The sequence below is a fragment of the Panthera leo genome, chromosome A2 (genome assembly GCF_018350215.1).
Source record: "Panthera leo isolate Ple1 chromosome A2, P.leo_Ple1_pat1.1, whole genome shotgun sequence".
Taxonomy (NCBI): Eukaryota; Metazoa; Chordata; class Mammalia; order Carnivora; family Felidae; genus Panthera; species Panthera leo.
In genome coordinates this window covers 7,077,214-7,094,304 of record NC_056680.1, presented here as the reverse complement: position 1 = coordinate 7,094,304, position 17,091 = coordinate 7,077,214, and the positions used below count along the sequence as shown (strand labels likewise).

The window sequence follows — 17,091 nt, the reverse complement described above, 5'->3', positions numbered from 1 at the left end:
GGTCATGAGATGGAACCCTGGGTTCTCAATCCCACTCCCTCTGCCCCCTCCTCCACTCCTGTGGACTCTGTCTAAAATTTAAAAAAGAGAGAGAAAGAGAGAATAACAGAGAAACGAGTGAGGAAACAGTTCTAAGACAATTGAATTTTAGGCACAGAAATATTGTTGAAGGTACTGGAGTGTATGATCCTAAGTGTGAATATTTTCCTTGTGAACTGCTTGAATACACAATATGGACACAGTGCTGAATGCCCATTGACTTGTTTACTTTCCCCAACCTTCTTTTCTTTTTCAAAAGGTGTCCAAGGTACATAGAACCACAAAATCTAACAAGGGTTTCAGAATTCTTCCTCACGGGACTCTCAGATGATCTAGAACTGCAGCCCCTCCTTTTTGGGCTGTTCCTGTCTATGTACCTGGTCAGCGTACTCGGGAACCTGCTCATCGTCCTGGCCGTCAGCTCTGACCCCCACCTCCACACCCCCATGTACTTTTTCCTCTCCAACCTGTCATTGGCTGACATCGGTTTCACCTCTACTACCATCCCCAAGATGATTGTGGACATCCAAACTCAGAGCAGAGTCATCTCGTATGTGGGCTGCCTGACTCAGATGTCTTTTTTTATGCTTTTTGGATGTTTGGATAGTCTCCTCCTGGCTGCAATGGCATATGACCGGTTTGTGGCAATCTGTCACCCCCTGCGCTACTTGGTCATCATGAACCCTCGCCTCTGTGGCTTGTTGGTTTTGGCATCACTTTTCATCAGCGTTTTGGTCTCCCAGATGCACAATTCGATCGTGTTACAACTTACCTACTTCAAGGATGTGGAAATTTCTCATTTCTTCTGTGACCCTTCTCAACTCCTCAACCTTGCCTGCTCTGACACTTTCACCAATAACGTAGTCATGTATTTTGTTGGTGCCATCTCTGGCTTTGTCCCTATCTCAGGAATCTTTTTCTCTTACTATAAAATTGTTTCTTCCATTTTGAGAATCCCATCAACAGGTGGGAAGTACAAAGCCTTCTCCACCTGTGGCTCTCACCTGTCAGTTGTTTGCTTATTTTATGGAACAGGACTCGGGGTGTATCTCAGTTCGGCTGTGTCAACTTCTCCCAGGAAGGGTGCAGTGGCCTCGGTGGTGTATACTGTGGTCACTCCCATGTTGAACCCTTTCATCTACAGCCTGAGGAACAGGGACATCCAAAGGGCCATGCAGAGGCTCCTCAGCAAAATAGTCTAATCTCAGTACTGTGCTGTCCATTTGGAGTATAGGTAGGAAAATGCAGTAAAACTAACCTAGACTTGCAAATCCTACCTCTCTCACCATATCATTTTTTTAGCTGTCATGGCTTTCACCCCTCTCCTTGCTGAACATTTCCATATTGCTTTTTTTCATATGTCTTCAGTGGGACAGAGAAAATATTCTGGGGTCCTTTGTATACCATAATCATTGCATGACTGAATCCTATTATATCTGTGGAGATTCTGTGCTTTAGCATTGGTGATCCAAGCATCCCAGAAAGATGAGAGGTTCTCTTTTTATACATTTAAATCACATTTCCCCTGCAGTTCTTGTGTATTTTCCATACAGATTTCTCATTTATCCAATCAGGTTATGTGGGAGGATTCATGTCACTGGTTGTCAAACTTGACATTCATTCATTCATTCATTCATTCATTCATTTATCCTATTTATCCTTTCTTTCATTTATATTCAAGTATAATTAACATACAGTGTTATATTAGTTTCAGGTGTACATTATAATTATTCAACAATTCATACATTACTCAGTGCTCATTGTGATAAGTGTACTCTTAATCCCCTTTATCTATTTCACCCATCCTCTCACCCACCTCTCCTTTGGCAATCACCAGTTTGTTCTCTGTATTTAAAAGTCTGTTTTCTTGTTCATGTTTTTGTTTGCTCATTTGTTTTGTTTCTTAAATTCCACATATGGGTAAATTCATATGGTATTAGTTTTGACTTATTTCACTTAACATTAAACCCCGTAGGTCCATCCATGTTGTTGGAAATGGCAAGATTACACTGCCTTTTTTATGGCTGAATAATATTCCATTGTATATAAATATACCAGTTCTTCTTTATCCATTCATCTGTTGATGGACATTTGAGTTGCTTCTATACCTTGGCTATTATAAATAATACTGCAACAAACAGAGGGGTGAAAATATATTTTTTAAAATTAACTAATTAATTTAAATTCAAGTTAGTTAATATATAGTGTAGTATTGGTTTTAGGAGTAGAATTTAGTGATTCGTCACTTACATATAACACCCAGTGTCCATCCCAACAAGTGCCCTCCTTAATACCCATCACCCATCTAGCCCATCCCCCTACCCACCTCCCGTCCAGCAAGTCTCAGTTTGTTCTCTGCACTTAAGAATCTCTTATGGGTTGCCTCCCTCTGTTTTTATCTTATTTTATTTTTCCTTCCCTTCCCCTATGTTCGTTTCCTTTGTTTCTTAAATTCCACACATGAGTGAAATCATATGATATTTGCCTCTCTCTAACTGACCTATTTTGCTCTATTTCCATCCACGTTGTTGCAAATGGCAAGATTTCATTCTTATTGATTGCCAAGTAATATTCCATTGTTTATACATACCACACCTTCTTTATCCATTCATCAGTCTATGGATATTTGGGGTTTTTCCATAATTTGGCTATTGTTGATAGCACTGCTATACACTGGGATGCATGTGCCCCTTCAAATCAGCATTTTTGTATCCTATGGATAAATACCTAGTCATGCAATTGCTGGGTCGTAGGGTAGTTCTATTTTGATTTTTTGAGGAACCTCCATACTGTTTTCTAGAGTGGCTGAACCAGTTTGCATTCCCACCAACGGTGGAAAAGTGTTCTCCTTTCTCCACATCCTCACCAACATCTGTTGTTTCCTGCATCGTTAATTTTAGCAATTCTGAAAGGTGTGAGATATCTCATTGTGGTTTTGATATGTATTTGGGCATGCAAATATCTTTTCAAATTAGTGTTTTCATTTTCTTTGGGTAAATACCCAGTAGTGGAATTGCTGGATCCTATGGCAATGCTATTTTTAGAATACGGTTTTCCACAGTGATTGCTCCAATTTGCATTCCCACAAACAGTGCAGGAGGTTTCCTTTTTCTCCACGTCCTCAATAATACTTGTTACTTCTTATGTTTTTGATTTTAGCCCTTCTGACAGATATCAAGTAATTTGCATTTCCCTGATGATTAGTGATGGTCAGCATACTTTCATGTGTTTGTTGGTCATCTTATGTCTTCTTTGGAAAAATGCCCATTTTTAATTGAAAAAAAGTTTTTGGGTGTTAAGTTGTATAATTTCTTTACATATTTTGGAAATCGACCCCTTTGTTGGATATATCATGTCCTCTATACTCATCTTTGGCAGTGACACTAATATCTCCTCTACCCACTATGCTGACTTCAGTTTAATAATATTTTTGCTACTGCCCAAATATTAAAAGGCCCCAATACTCACCTTCTCCTTCTCCAATACATTTCTTCTACCTACTTGCCATTTGGCCACTACTCATCATGGCAGCGGGAATTGGAAACTGGAAAAGAAGAGAGCACATATCACATTTTACTACACAAACATAAATGCCTTTGGTTTTCCTATTCTGTGTCCTATAAATTCATCTTTATCATGACCCTAGTATCCTTTCCCCCTACTAATGTCTTTATACACCCTACTCTGAAATAACTTCAGTTTAATAACACAGTTTTTCTATGGGCTAACTATTCTAAATGCCTTAACACCCCACCTCTCCCTCTCATATCTACCTCTACTTATCTGTCATGTGCTCTCCCCTAAAAATACCTTCTGTCATTTATCCACACACAGGTAAATAGCATTCTTTCCAGTATCCAATTTGATTGGGTATACCCTAAAGTTTTCTTCATATCACTTAGTGACAAACTAATCTCCATATTCCTCAGCAGAGAGATCTCTGAGTCAGGAAGGATGCTTAGAGGCAATTTAGAAGGTTACATCCCACTATCCACATACATCTCACTTTATCCACTAGAAAAAAAAAAAAACAACAGATAAACCAAAACCACAGTTTATTTATGTCTTTAAAAGCTGAGAATACAGAAATCTAAAGAAAATAGATTCTAGAGTGAGTTGATTCCTCTCTAGTTGGAAGAAATCAGAACCGCTGGGGATATTTGTTAAATTTGGCCATGGAATAGCTGCAAGTTGGCTTAAAGTTGGTGGAGGGGCTCTCATGGTGCAACAGAAACCAAGGAGTCTACTTGAGATGGCATGACCAGAAGCAGTAAAGTGGGGTCTGCAGAAGTGCCCAATGGAGAAGATGTTCTACCTATTTGCCAGTGTGTCTCCTAGGAATTTTTGTTGTGTGACAAATTTGGGACTATACTGGAAAGCATACAGAAATGACCTGAGTCTTGAAGTGCTTGGAGCACAAAGTTCTTATGGAGGATGAGACTTGTGTGATAAGCAGTACTTGAGATGTTTCCAATGATCCCCAACTCCTGGTTTTCTGGTTCTTGTGTATTTCCCTCCCCCTGAGTGTGAAATAGACATAGCGACTCACTTCCAACAATGAGAATGTGGAAGAAATGTTGGGAAGTCACTTTTGGGAATAGGGTGAAAAAAAAAAGATTTCTTCCTACCGCCTCTCTCTCACTCTTTCAGTTGATCATGTTGATGGAACCCAGTTGCCACGTTATGAACTGCCCCATCAAGAGGCCTGAGTGTGAAGGAACTTAGGGAATTCTTTGGCCAACAGCCTGCAAACATGTGAATCCTACCAATGGCCCATGAATGAGCTTGTAAATGGGTTTCTGCCTGTCAAGACTTGAGATGATAACAGCCTTGGCCAACACCTTGATTATAACGTTATGAGAGGCTCTCTAAAGTATTGAAGTAAAATATCAGTTACAAAATAAATATGTGAAAATCAATAGTTTCCTAGTATATCAGTGTAACTCAATTAGAGAGAGAGAGAGAGAAAAAAAAGAGAACTACAGTCTCATTCAAATTAGCCAAAAAATAAAAATAACCCTGTGAATCTCCAACATATAAAATGCCAACCTGGGGCACCTGGGTGGCTCAGTTGGTTAAGTGACCCACTCTTGATCTTGGCTCAGATCATAATCTCACAGTTTGTGAGTTCAAACCCCACATCAGGCTCTGTGCTCATGGTGTGAAGCCTGCTTGAGATTCTGCCTCTCCTTCTCTCTGCCCCTCCCCCCACATGTGCTTTCTCTCTCTCTTTTTCTCTCAAAAAAAAAAAAAAACTTAAAAAAAATGCTGACCCAAGTAAGAGCTAAAAAATGAAAATAAGAAGTTATCTTTAGAGACAACTATTAACTGGGGCACCTGGGTGGCTCAGCCAGTTAAGCGTCTGACTTCAGTTCAGGTCATGATCTCACTGTTGTGGGTTCAAGCCCCCCACCAGGCTCTGCGCTGACAGCTCAGAACCTGAAGCCTGCTTCAGATTCTGTGTCTCCCTGACTGCTCCTCCCCTGCTCACACTCTGTCTCTCTATCTCAAAAATAAATGTAAATAAAAAAATAAAAGAGAAAGGCAACTATTGACTGAGAAAATGGAAATAGTATCACATTCTCTGTATAGAAGACCTAATTCTGCCTAGATTTCATGATTCATATATAATGGATTTACAGATATCAAAATCTCATATTGAGTGATTCAATTGAAAATAAAGTCTGAATTTTATGTTAAGATCCTACAACTTGGAAGTAAGAAGCAAGGAGTAGAGCTGAACTTCTTCCAGAGGAGAGGAAGGACCTAGACCCTTCTAAAGATACTCATTTGTTCCCCTTTGTCTTCTATTAACATTAGCAAGTCCTTAGAGATCGGGACAACATGGACCAATTGGCTAATTATAAGCTTTGTGTATTGAGCCTCCAAAGTCATACAGTTGTAAATAATTGGCAGGTGCCTCCAGCTGTTTAATTTGACAGTTCTAATACAGTGGCTCCATACCTGTGTCTCCTCCCCTTGTGGGCATCTGCATAAGAAGGTCCCAGCCAAGTCTGTCTTCCTGCCTGTCCTGAGGAGGGACTGTGAACCTTCATCATACACCCGACAGGAGACCTGTACTCCTCCATCATGCTCCAGCAGAGATGCATTCCCGCCCAGTAAGTGCTGAAGGGGACAGTGATTGGAGGAGGGACCATCAGGAACATTTTTTCCTCAACAACACAAACATGATGATGCTTGGGATAGACAGATGGGAGGGCATCAGTATATAAACCTTCAGATGAGAGCCCTGTGAAATTTATTTTCTGGGTTCTGGTGGAGGTGTGAGAATTCTCATTAAGAGTTCTTCTGGGGCACCTGGGTGCGTCTGTCGGTTAAGCGTCCGACTTCAGCTCAGGTCATGATCTTGCAGTTCTTGGTTCAAGCCCCAAGTCGGGCTCTGCGCTGACCGCTCCGAGCCTGGACCCTGCTTCAGATTCTGTGTCTCCCTCTGTCTCTGCCCCTCCCCCACTTGCACTCTGTCTCTCTCTTTCAAAAATAAATAAACATTTAAAAAAATTAAAAAACAGTTCTGTTTCCACTCTCACTGGTTCTGGCTCTTGTTGACATCTGCCCCACCATATGGCCGCAGATGGATCTCTCTAGCCTTTTCCTAAGCTACTCCAAAATGATCATGAAGGAGATTATGATGATTACAAGGAGGAGGATGACATTAACCATTAACCACAACATAGTGTGCTTTTACTGGGGGCTTCCTAAGTGCCAGGCTCTGAGATATGTATTTTATGTATCTTGTTTGATTTCACCTGCATAAGTTGTCCCAAATGATAAATGCACACATTATTATTATTTTATATAAGGAGAAAGGAGAACAGAATTTTATCTAACTTGTACCAGGTCATAAGTCAGAAAGGGTTGATGCCATGTTTGAATCTGAACATCAGACCAGTATTCCCCCCCCGACAACCCAAAATGGTCATTTCACTTCCTTGTCAGTCCTGGCAGAGACTTCTTGCTCTTCCCTTTAGGGGTTTCTGGTAGACCACAGTTGGAGAGCAGTCAACTTCCTGCATCAACTATGGGAAGAATGGCTGAGATCACAGGCAATGATCTTAGAGAGTTGGCACACAGTTCTTCAGGGGAGATCTTTCTCTCTCTCTCTCTCTCTCTCTCTCTCTCTCTCTCTGTCTGCCCCTGTTCCTGGATTTTCCTTCAACTGTCCACTTCCTCTACCATTCTTATAATAAGCCTACTCAATCACGAAAGGAGGCAAAGTCAGAGTCTTGGGTCTATTTCTACTTAGGAAACTGAAAACAGTTAAAAAATATGTCTCAGATGTACCTATAGTTAAAATCTCTGTACCGCTGTTGAAAACTTTCATAAATTATAGAGACAAGGAAGTTCATGGGACTCAGAGAATAACAATTTAATTTTGAATCCTGTCTGCTCCACTTATTATTAGTGTGTTATAGGTCAGGTTCTTGGTATCTCTGAGACTTAGAATTGTTGTCTAAGTTGATCCCTAATTGGTACAACTCAACTGAAAAAGGATTAAACAAACAAAGGATGCCCTCTATGCAATAAGTATGTGATGAGTGCATAAAGTAAGGGCAAATTAAATTTTAGAATTTTTATTACTAATAATGATAAGGTTAACTATCATGTCATTGGACTTAAATATCTGATGACCTGAGGTTATGATTTCCCTACAGTTCTAACAGTACATTTTACTTTTGTTTACACAAGTATATCTTTCAGATATGGAGAGAAACAACCAAGTCTCATTTATTTCTGAATCCCCGGAGTCTATACCTTTTTGGCACAGGGGAGCCATCAAAAATTTAAAAATCTCTGTTAAATGTAGGGTAAACCTTTCCACTGTTCACAGAAACAAAGAAGAAACTATCTTCATAGTCATCAATGTTGGATGATTATACATACTTAACTGTGTTTTTCAAAATTTGAAGTCCACCAAAGCCAAGGATAGAAATTACATATTAAATGACTTTTAGAAGACAACCAACATCAAATCATTGCTTACCTCCATGAAGGAGAGAAGAAAGAAAATCAAAAAATGATAAAACTCATGAATATAACTAACAAAATATTTTCTGATTATGAATATTGAACTTTAATACAGAATCCAAATCACACAGTCCTGCCTTTCATGAGGTGTTTATGAATATTCTAAATGAAGAGAATATCTAGCATTGCATTTGAGTAAAGAAAGATATGTTTAACTGCATCTCCATTTCTTTAAATTAGAGTGATTTTTGTCTTATTCTGTGGTTTCTCTTAAAGAAGTAGGCTTGTTTACTGTGATCATGGTTTATTACCTCTTATGTTCTTGCTCCTCTGACACTCTTCAGTTGAATTTCTCTAAAGTAAATGTATATATAGAGAGGTGAATAATGTGAAACCAATGAGGAAAGAGTTCTAAGAAATGGGATGTGTCATTGAAAAATATTTCTAAAGGCACTAGGGTGCATGTCTACAAGTATGAATATTTTACTTGTGAATTGCTTGAATATACAACATGGACACAGTGCTGGATGCCCATTTACTTGTTTCCTTTCTCCAACCCTCTTTTTGTTTTCTAAAGGTGTCAAAGCTACATAGAACAAAATCTAACAAGTGTCTCAGAATTCTTCCTCACGGGACTCTCAGATAATCCAGGACTGCAGGCCCTCCTGTTTGGGCTCTTCCTGTCCATGTACCTGGTCAGTGTGCTTGGAAACCTGCTCATCATCCTGGTTGTCAGTTCTGACTCTCACCTCCACACCCCCATGTACTTCTTCCTCTCCAACCTGTCCTTGGCTGACATCGGATTCATCTCCACCACTGTCCCTAAGATGATTGTGGACATCCAAACTCAGAGCAGAGTCATCTCCTATGTGGGCTGCCTGACTCAGATGTCTTTTTTGATCCTTTTTGGATGTATGGATGGTATGTTTCTGACTGCAATGGCATATGACCGATTTGTGGCCATCTGTCATCCTCTACACTACTCAGTCATCATGAACCCACATCTCTGTGGCTTCTTAGTTTTGGTGTCCTTTTGTGTTAGCCTTTTGGACTCCCAGTTGCACAATTTAATCGTGTTGCAACTTACCTGTTTCAAGGATGTGGAAATTTCTAATTTCTTCTGTGACCCTTCTCAACTCCTCAACCTTGCCTGCTCTGACACTTTCACCAATAACGTAGTCATGTATTTTGTTGGTGCCATCTCTGGCTTTCTCCCTATCTCAGGGATCTTTTTCTCTTACTATAAAATTGTTTCTTCCATTCTGAGAATCCCATCAACAGGTGGGAAGTACAAAGCCTTCTCCACCTGTGGCTCTCACCTGTCAGTTGTTTGCTTATTTTATGGAACGGCTATTGGAGTATACCTTGGATCAGCACTGTTGCCTTCTCCCAGGAAGGATATGGTGGCCTCAGTTGTGTACACCGTAGTCACCCCCATGCTGAACCCCTTCATTTACAGCTTGAGGAACAGGGACATCAAGAGTGCCCTATGGAGGTCACTCAGAAGAATAGGTTAATCTCAGTATGTGTGCATTCCTTTTTGAAGTGTGTGTTGAAAAAATCAGCCAAACCAAACATGTAGATCAGCAAATACTGCTTCTGGGCCCCATTATTTTTTCAGTCTCATGGTTTTCATTCCTCTTCATGTTTCATACATGAATACTATTTTTTAAAATTTGTTTTTAATTGGATTGGAGGAGTATTCTGGGACACTTTGTACATCATAATGAATGCATGAGAAGTTCTCCTCAATGACCCTGGTATCCAGGGTGCATTCTTCCTTTTATATACTTAAAATTTATACCCTTTCCCATGGTTTCTGTTTATTTTCCATACAAATTTTGCATCTGTCAAAGCTATTTATCCAGGTAATGTCTAAATACGCCATTACTGGTCCTCAATCTTGGATTTTTTTTTTAAGTTTATTTATTTTAACAGAGAGAGAGAACACGAGCACACAAGTGGAGGAGGAACAGACAGAGGGAGATAGAATCCCAAGCAGCCTCTGCACTGTCAGTGCGGAGCCCAATGTGGGGTCAAACTCATGAATGGTGAGATCATGACCTGAGCTGAAGGTGGACACTTAACCGACTGAGCCCCCCAGGCACCCCCCAATCATGGATTTTATAGAATACGCTGAGAAGTTTTATAACTAATGATGACTGAGTCTCATCACCAGAGATTCTGATTTAGTTGGACAGGTGTGTGTCTAGGTATGAGGATGTTTTAAAAAGCACCCAAGATGGTTTAGTTGTGAGTTGCTAAAGAGATCAAGCTCAAAAGGCTAAGTTATAAAAAACGTACTGTAGCTCGAAGCAAGGGGTTTCTTCAAATATATTGTCCTTCAACACTATAAGCTTTTCCTTTGTGCTGGTTGTTAACTCTTTCTGCTCCAAACTCATCCTTCTATACTTATCTTGTAATGCTAGAGTGGGTCTCTTGAAATCCCTGCTTTGTTTTCCATATATATATATATATATATATATATATTTTTTTTTTTTTTTTTTTTTTTCTTTCTCCAAAATTTTACTTAAATTCCAGTTAGTTAATGTATAGTGCAATATTAGTTTCAGGTGTAGAATTCGGTGATTCATCACAACAAGTGCCCTCCTTAGTACCCATCATCCATCTAGCCCATCCCCCCACCCACCTCCCCTCCAGCAACCCTCAGTCTGTTCTCTACAGTTAAGAGTTGTTGCATAATTTGGGGGCGCCTGGGTGACTCGGTTGAGTGTCCAACTTCGGCTCAGGTCATGATCTCACAGTTCATGAGTTCAAGCCCTGCATTGGGCTCTATGCTGACAGCTCAGTCTGGAGACTGCTTTGGATTCTGTGTATCCCTCTCTCCCTCCCCCTCTCCCCACTCATGCTCTGTCTCTATCTCTCTCAAAAATAAACAAACATTAAAAAAATGAAAAATGCGTTGTTACATATTTTTAATAATGGTCAGCAAATTATATTACCCTCTAAAATTAAGTAAAGTTCACTCCTACCTCTAAAAACCCTAAGCCCTTGGTATTTATTGGCTTCCATCTGTCACTACATTTTCCCATCTTTTGCTTTGTCCTGAAGTAGCTATTTACTCAACTACCTACATTTAATTCTCTTTATTAAAATAATCCATTTTGATTTTTTTTTCTTGACCGAACCCTGAATGTTAAATTATAACATGAGGAGAAAGGTGTGTAATAAGTTGTGTGCAGTTGGAATATTGCATAATGAGCTCATAAAATAAAGGTGGTTTTAAATATAGATTTAGGAATGTACAACTGAGATCTAAGTCCTGGAATCCTATTTCCAGTAGATGAGTGGCTCTAGTGGTGTCTGAGGATTATAAAGTCACAAATTTCATCATAAATAAATTGTACTTTGTCCTCCTTTTTAAAAAATCCTCAGCAGCAAAGGTTTATGTTGTCAGCAAAGGTGAGCTCTTTTCTTTGTCTGGTAACAAACAGCCTGTTTAGGACTTCACTTTGTTGCCTTACCGTCTTGTCTTCTGTCACTGATAAATCAGTCTTTGGGCTCCATTTGGTATCCATCTTTCCTTAGAAATGTCATACGTAGTTTATTGGTAGTAATCTTGGTTCTCTGAAAACCTGTCCAAAAGTTCCTTTAATTTACCCTGTCTTTTACCTCTATGGTAAATCATCTACCAACTACATGGATAAGGAACTTGATATTGGCGAAAGGCATGAAATTGACAGATGATGAAGCCAAAACAGTTAGCGGGAAGTTACCATCCAAGAAAAATTACCGCATTTCTATATTTGCCTATCCATTTATGCAGACCTAAGTGATGGCCAAAGAACCTTGGTAAGGGGGAAAGTGATGCCGCTTTTTTTGTCAGATGGTAGACTGTACCCAGTGGCAGCACTTTGGTTTTGTTTGTTTGTTTTTAGGTTTAGATTTAGAAGAGTGCTGAGCATGGGAAAAGACTGGAAGATTCATACAGCCATGTAAATGTGGACTGACAACAGTTGATTAGAATAGGAAACACAGAAGGAGACTGGGTGGTTCAGTCAGCTGAGTGTCTGACTTCGGCTCAGGTCAAGATCTTGTTCATGAGTTTGAGCCCTGCATCAGGCTCTGTGCTGACAGCCTGGAGCCTGGGGCCTGCTTTGGATTCTGTATCTCCCTCTCTCTCTGCCCCTCCCCCTCCCATGCTCACACTCTGTATCTCTCTCAAAAATAAATAAACATCAAAAAAAAACACAAAACCACCCCAAAACCCAAAAAAGAATAGGAAACACAGATAATAGAAAAAAATGTGGGATAAGAAAATACTCCATGGCCTGGTATTGGCTCAAAAATTTGCAAATTAGTAAGTCAAAGTTCCTTTCTGAGCCCCAAAATCCTCAGCAGCAAATTAAGTGCAACAGTGTTTATCCTCTGAGGCCATGCAATAATTATATATAATTTTGCCATGGACCAGTCAGATGGTGTATGGTAATTCTTATTATAACATTAAGGAAGTTAATTTAAATACACATTCCAGTAATTTATAAGTAACTTGATGTTACAAACAGTGTGACTTTGAGTATGATACATAACATATTTCTATTTAATTTCTTATCTGTAGAGTTATGATAATAAGAGCATCTAAATGAGAGGCTGATTGAGAAGATATCATCAAATGTAATGATAGAACACAATTTAGGATATAGTAAGGGATCGATAGGGCAGATTGTTGTAGTATATTGACAGGCCAGTGTATAGTTCCAACATACAGGCTTTGTAGGCCAAAATTTGACTTGTAACATCAGCTCTGGCTTCACCATCAGCTAACTCATTAGCTGAGTGCACTGGGATATATTTTTATAACTTTGATGGCCTCTGATCCTTCATTTTAAGTAATATTTAGCTGGAAGCACTCTAGGATTAAAAAGACTCTAGGATTAAAAAGGGGGGGGCACCTGGGTGGCTCAGTCGGTTAAGTGTCCGACTTCGGCTCAGGTCATGATCTCGCAGTCTATGAGTTCAAGCCCCACGTCGGGCTCTGTGCTGACAGCTCAGAGCCTGGAGCTTGCTTCGCATTCTGTGTCTCCCTTTCTCTCTGTTCCTCCCCAACTCATACATTTCTCTCTCTCTCTCAAAAATAAATAAACATTAACAAAATAATTTAAAGAAAAGTAAAAATCAAAAGACAATATGCTCATGGTAAGAACTCAATAAATATAGATATCATTATCATCATTATATCCTAAGGTTGATAGATTTCTTTTCTCAAGTCTATTGAGATATAATTGACATACAACATTGTGTAAGTTTAAAATGTACAGTGTATTGATTTGATACACTGATATATTGCAAAGTGATTTACGACCACAGAGTTAGTTAACAATTCCATATATCACATAAGTACCATTTCTTTTTTGTGGTGAGAACATTTAAGATCTACTCTCTCAGCAACTTTCAAGTATATGATATAGTACAGTCATCATGCTGTACATTAGATCCTCAGAATTTATTTATCTGATAGCTGAAAGTTTGTGCCCTTTGACCAACATATCCCTATTTTCCCTACCCTCTATCCCCTGGTAACCAGTTGTTTCCTTTTTGTTTGTTTGAGTTTGGTTGTTTTAGATTCCACATATAAGAGAGAGTATGCAGTGTTTGTCTTTCTCTGACTTATTTCACTTAGCATCATGTCCTCAAGGTCCATCTATGTTGCAAATGGCAGAATTTGCTTGTTTCTTTCTTTTTAAAAAATGTTTATTTATTTATTTTTGAGAGAGAAAGAGAGAGAGAGCAAGTGAGCAGGGAAGGGGCAGAGAAAGAGGAAGAGAGAGAGAGAATCCCAAGCAGGCTCCATGCTGTCATTGCAGAGCCCAACACAGGGCTTGAACACTCGAACCATGAGATCGTGACCTGAGCCAAGATCAGGAGTTGGATACTTAACCCACTGAGCCGCCCAGGCACCCCAAATTTACTTCTTTCTTTTTGTTAATATTCTCTTTTGTGTGTATGGATACATATTGCATCTTCTTTATCTGTTTGTCTGTTGAAGGACATTTAGATTATTTTTGTATTTTGGCTAATGTGAATAATGCTGCAATGAACATGGGAGCACAGATATCTCTTCGAGATCCTGTTTTAATTTCTTTTGAAAATATACCTGGAAGTGGGGTTGCTGGATCATATGCTGGTTCTATTTTCAATACTTTGAGACACCCACATGCCGTTTCCATCGTGTTTGTACTGATGAACATTCCCACAAAAGTGCACATGGGTTCCCTTTTCTCTACTTTTGCCAACATCTGTTATAGTGTCTTTGAAGACAGTAATTTTAACAGGTCTGAGTTGATATCTCATTGTGGTTTCAATTTGCATTTCCCTAATGATGAGTGATGTCAAGCACTTTCATGCACCCATTGGTTATTTGTTAGTCTACTTTTAGAAAACGGCTTGCTTGATTCTTCTGCCCATTTATTATTATTATTAGTCCTTGAGTTGTGGGAGTTCTTTATATATTTTGGATATTAACTCTTTATCAGATACATGATTTCCAAATATGTCCTCTCATTTTCCCATTCCATGGTTGCTTTTGCATTTTGTTGTTTCTTTTGCTGTGCAGAAGCTTTTTACTTTGATGTAGTCCCACTTATTTATTTTTGCTTTTGTTGCTTGTGCTTTTGGTGTCCTGTTTAGGAAATTGCTGCCAGACCAATGTGAAGGAGTTTTTTCCCCTATGTTTTCTTCTAGGAGTCTTAAGTTTTCAGGTCCTCTGTTTAAATCTTTAACCCATTAAAGTTCGTTTTTGTGAGTAGTGTAAGATAAGGGTCCAATTTTATTCCTCTGCAGGTAGTAATTTAGTTTTCCAAACTTTTTTATTTTTTATATATTTATTTTTTTTGGAGACAGAGTGTGAGTTTGGTAGGGGCAGAGAGAGAGGCAGAGAGAATCCCAAGCAGGCTCTATGCTTTCAGTGCAGATCCCAACACGGGGCTCCATCTTGCAAAACATGAGCTGAAATCAAGAGTGAATCAACTAAGCCACCCAGATGCCCCTTCCCAACACTATTTTTTGAAAAGAATATCCTTTCCCCCTTGGGTGTTCTTGGTTCTCTTGTTAAATATTAGTTGACTATATATGCAGGGGTTTACTTCTGGGCTGTTGAGTCTGTACTATTGGTTTCTGTGTCTATTTTTATGCCATTACCATATGTGCTTGTGGTTAATATTGGTAGTGCTTACACTTCTTCCTTGTTTCTAGCTGCGTCTATATGTGCAAGCTTTGCCATTCTCTGGGTGGGGTATACCAGAAGCAGGTCTTTTGTGCAGAGCCCTGAACCTGTGGGCAAACTGGTCACTCACCCTACTCTCCCTTTCCTTTTGAGAGGAGCTCTTCTGGCTGATGAATACCCTCTTGGTGCTGAGCAGTGCTAGCTGAGGGATGGAATGATGCAGGCAAAATGAAGCTATTCTTTCTTCCCTTTTGTGTAGTTATTCTTGTGTTAACCTTATTCTCAGGTTATTCCCTTTTGTGTGGTGAGTCACTGTTTGCTGAAGTTTCTTAAGTAGACTCCTGAGCTCTTCCAGAGCTGTTTTTGCTCATGGATGGTTAATTATTGATCTCTCGGGTGGGTGTGGCAGAGGCCAGGGTTGCTTCTTCACCATCTTGGATTAATTGATTTTTCTTTGCATCAGTTAATGACAAACCATTCTCTGAGTTACTCATCCAGAGTCCTATGAACCGGGAGAACCACATGATAGGCTGTGGCAGTTTGTGAGGGACCAATATTTTCACACAATTTATTTTGTCACCCAGAAAAAAACCAACAGGCCATTTATTTAAAAAAAATTTTTTTTACATTTACTTATTTTTGAGAGACAGAGAGAGAGCACAAGTGGGGAAGGGGCAGGGAGAGAAGGAGACACAGAATCTGAAGCAAGCTCCAGTCTCTGAGCGGTCAGCACAGAGCCTGACGCGGGGCTTGAACTCACCAACTTCGAGGTCATGACCTGAGCTGAAGTTGGGCGCTTAACCGTCTGAGCCACCCAGGCGCCCCTCAACAGGCCATTTATTTAAATGTTAGTATTTGTGAACACAAAGTAATGTAAAGAAAATACATTCGAGGGCAAATGAATTCTTCTCAATGTGCAGAAATCAGAAACTACCGGGGGGTTTGTTAAATTTGAGCACAGAACGGCTCAGCTTGGTGTGATGTCAATGGAGGGACCCTGGTGGTAGAAGAGAAACTATATTAGCTTCATGTCCTGAAGCAACATGGTGGGGTCTGCAGAAATACCAAATCAGTGGCCATTTCTACTCACATGTCAGATCTTTTGCAGAGGAATTTTGTTGAGAGTCTTTTGGTGTTATGGGTTGTGGGCTGTGTTGGGAAGCAGAGAGACATCTTCAGAGTCTTGTGGTATTTAAGACCAATGTCCTGAAAAAGGGTGGGACCTGCATGGTGGGTAGATTGTCATATGTTCCCAAAGACCTCCACCTCCTGGATTTATACCAATGTGGAGACTTATCCCCTGAAGTGTGTCCTGGGCCTAGTGACTTGCTTCCAACCAACACAACATGGCAACACTGATGGGATGTCACTTCTGAGACTGGGGTACAAAAAGACTCTGGCTTTCAACTTCCTGTCTGTAGTTTCCTTGTCACCTGCCTGCTTATCCTGATGGAAGCCAGCTGCTATGTTGCTTCCCCATGAAAGACCCATGTGGCAGAGAACTGAAGAATACCTCTGGCCAACAGCCCACAGGGAGTCCATCCTTCCAACAGCTATGTGAGTGCGCTTGGAAACAGGTCTTCTCCCAGTCAAACTTTGAGGGGACTGTAACTCTAGCTGGCACACTCATTGCAGTCTTGTTAGATACTCTTGTTTATTTAAGAGAAGTAGCAAGTTATAAATAAACATATAAAAATTAATAGTACTTAATATGCCAACATACATCAAAGAAACAGAAAAATTAGAACTTGGGCTGTCATTTAAATAAGGGAACAGAAACCCCTAAAAACGGGAAAAAGGAAGTTCCTCTTAGGAACATAAATTTTAACTTAGAAGATGGAAATAGCCTCTGATTCTTGTTGTAGAAAACCAAATTCTCCCTA

General features: G+C 39.8%; 2 protein-coding genes across 2 annotated transcripts; both read left to right on the top strand.

The window, feature by feature from the left end:
- Window positions 1-248: 248 nt before the first annotated feature.
- On the top strand, window positions 249-1,241 carry LOC122213298 (putative gustatory receptor clone PTE01). The gene has a single exon (XM_042927426.1). The coding sequence runs from the start codon at window positions 249-251 to the stop codon at window positions 1,239-1,241; it is 993 nt and encodes a 330-aa protein (XP_042783360.1).
- A 7,311-nt stretch (window positions 1,242-8,552) lies between these two features.
- Window positions 8,553-9,542, top strand: LOC122209099 (putative gustatory receptor clone PTE01). The gene is given in 1 exon segment (XM_042920720.1): window positions 8,553-9,542. A coding segment is annotated over 1 exon segment (990 nt).
- Window positions 9,543-17,091: the final 7,549 nt, after the last annotated feature.

Excerpts from the sequence above, each read along its gene's own strand:
- LOC122213298 (XM_042927426.1), top strand. The coding sequence starts at position 249 with ATGCCCATTGACTTGTTTACTTTCCCCAACCTTCTTTTCTTTTTCAAA.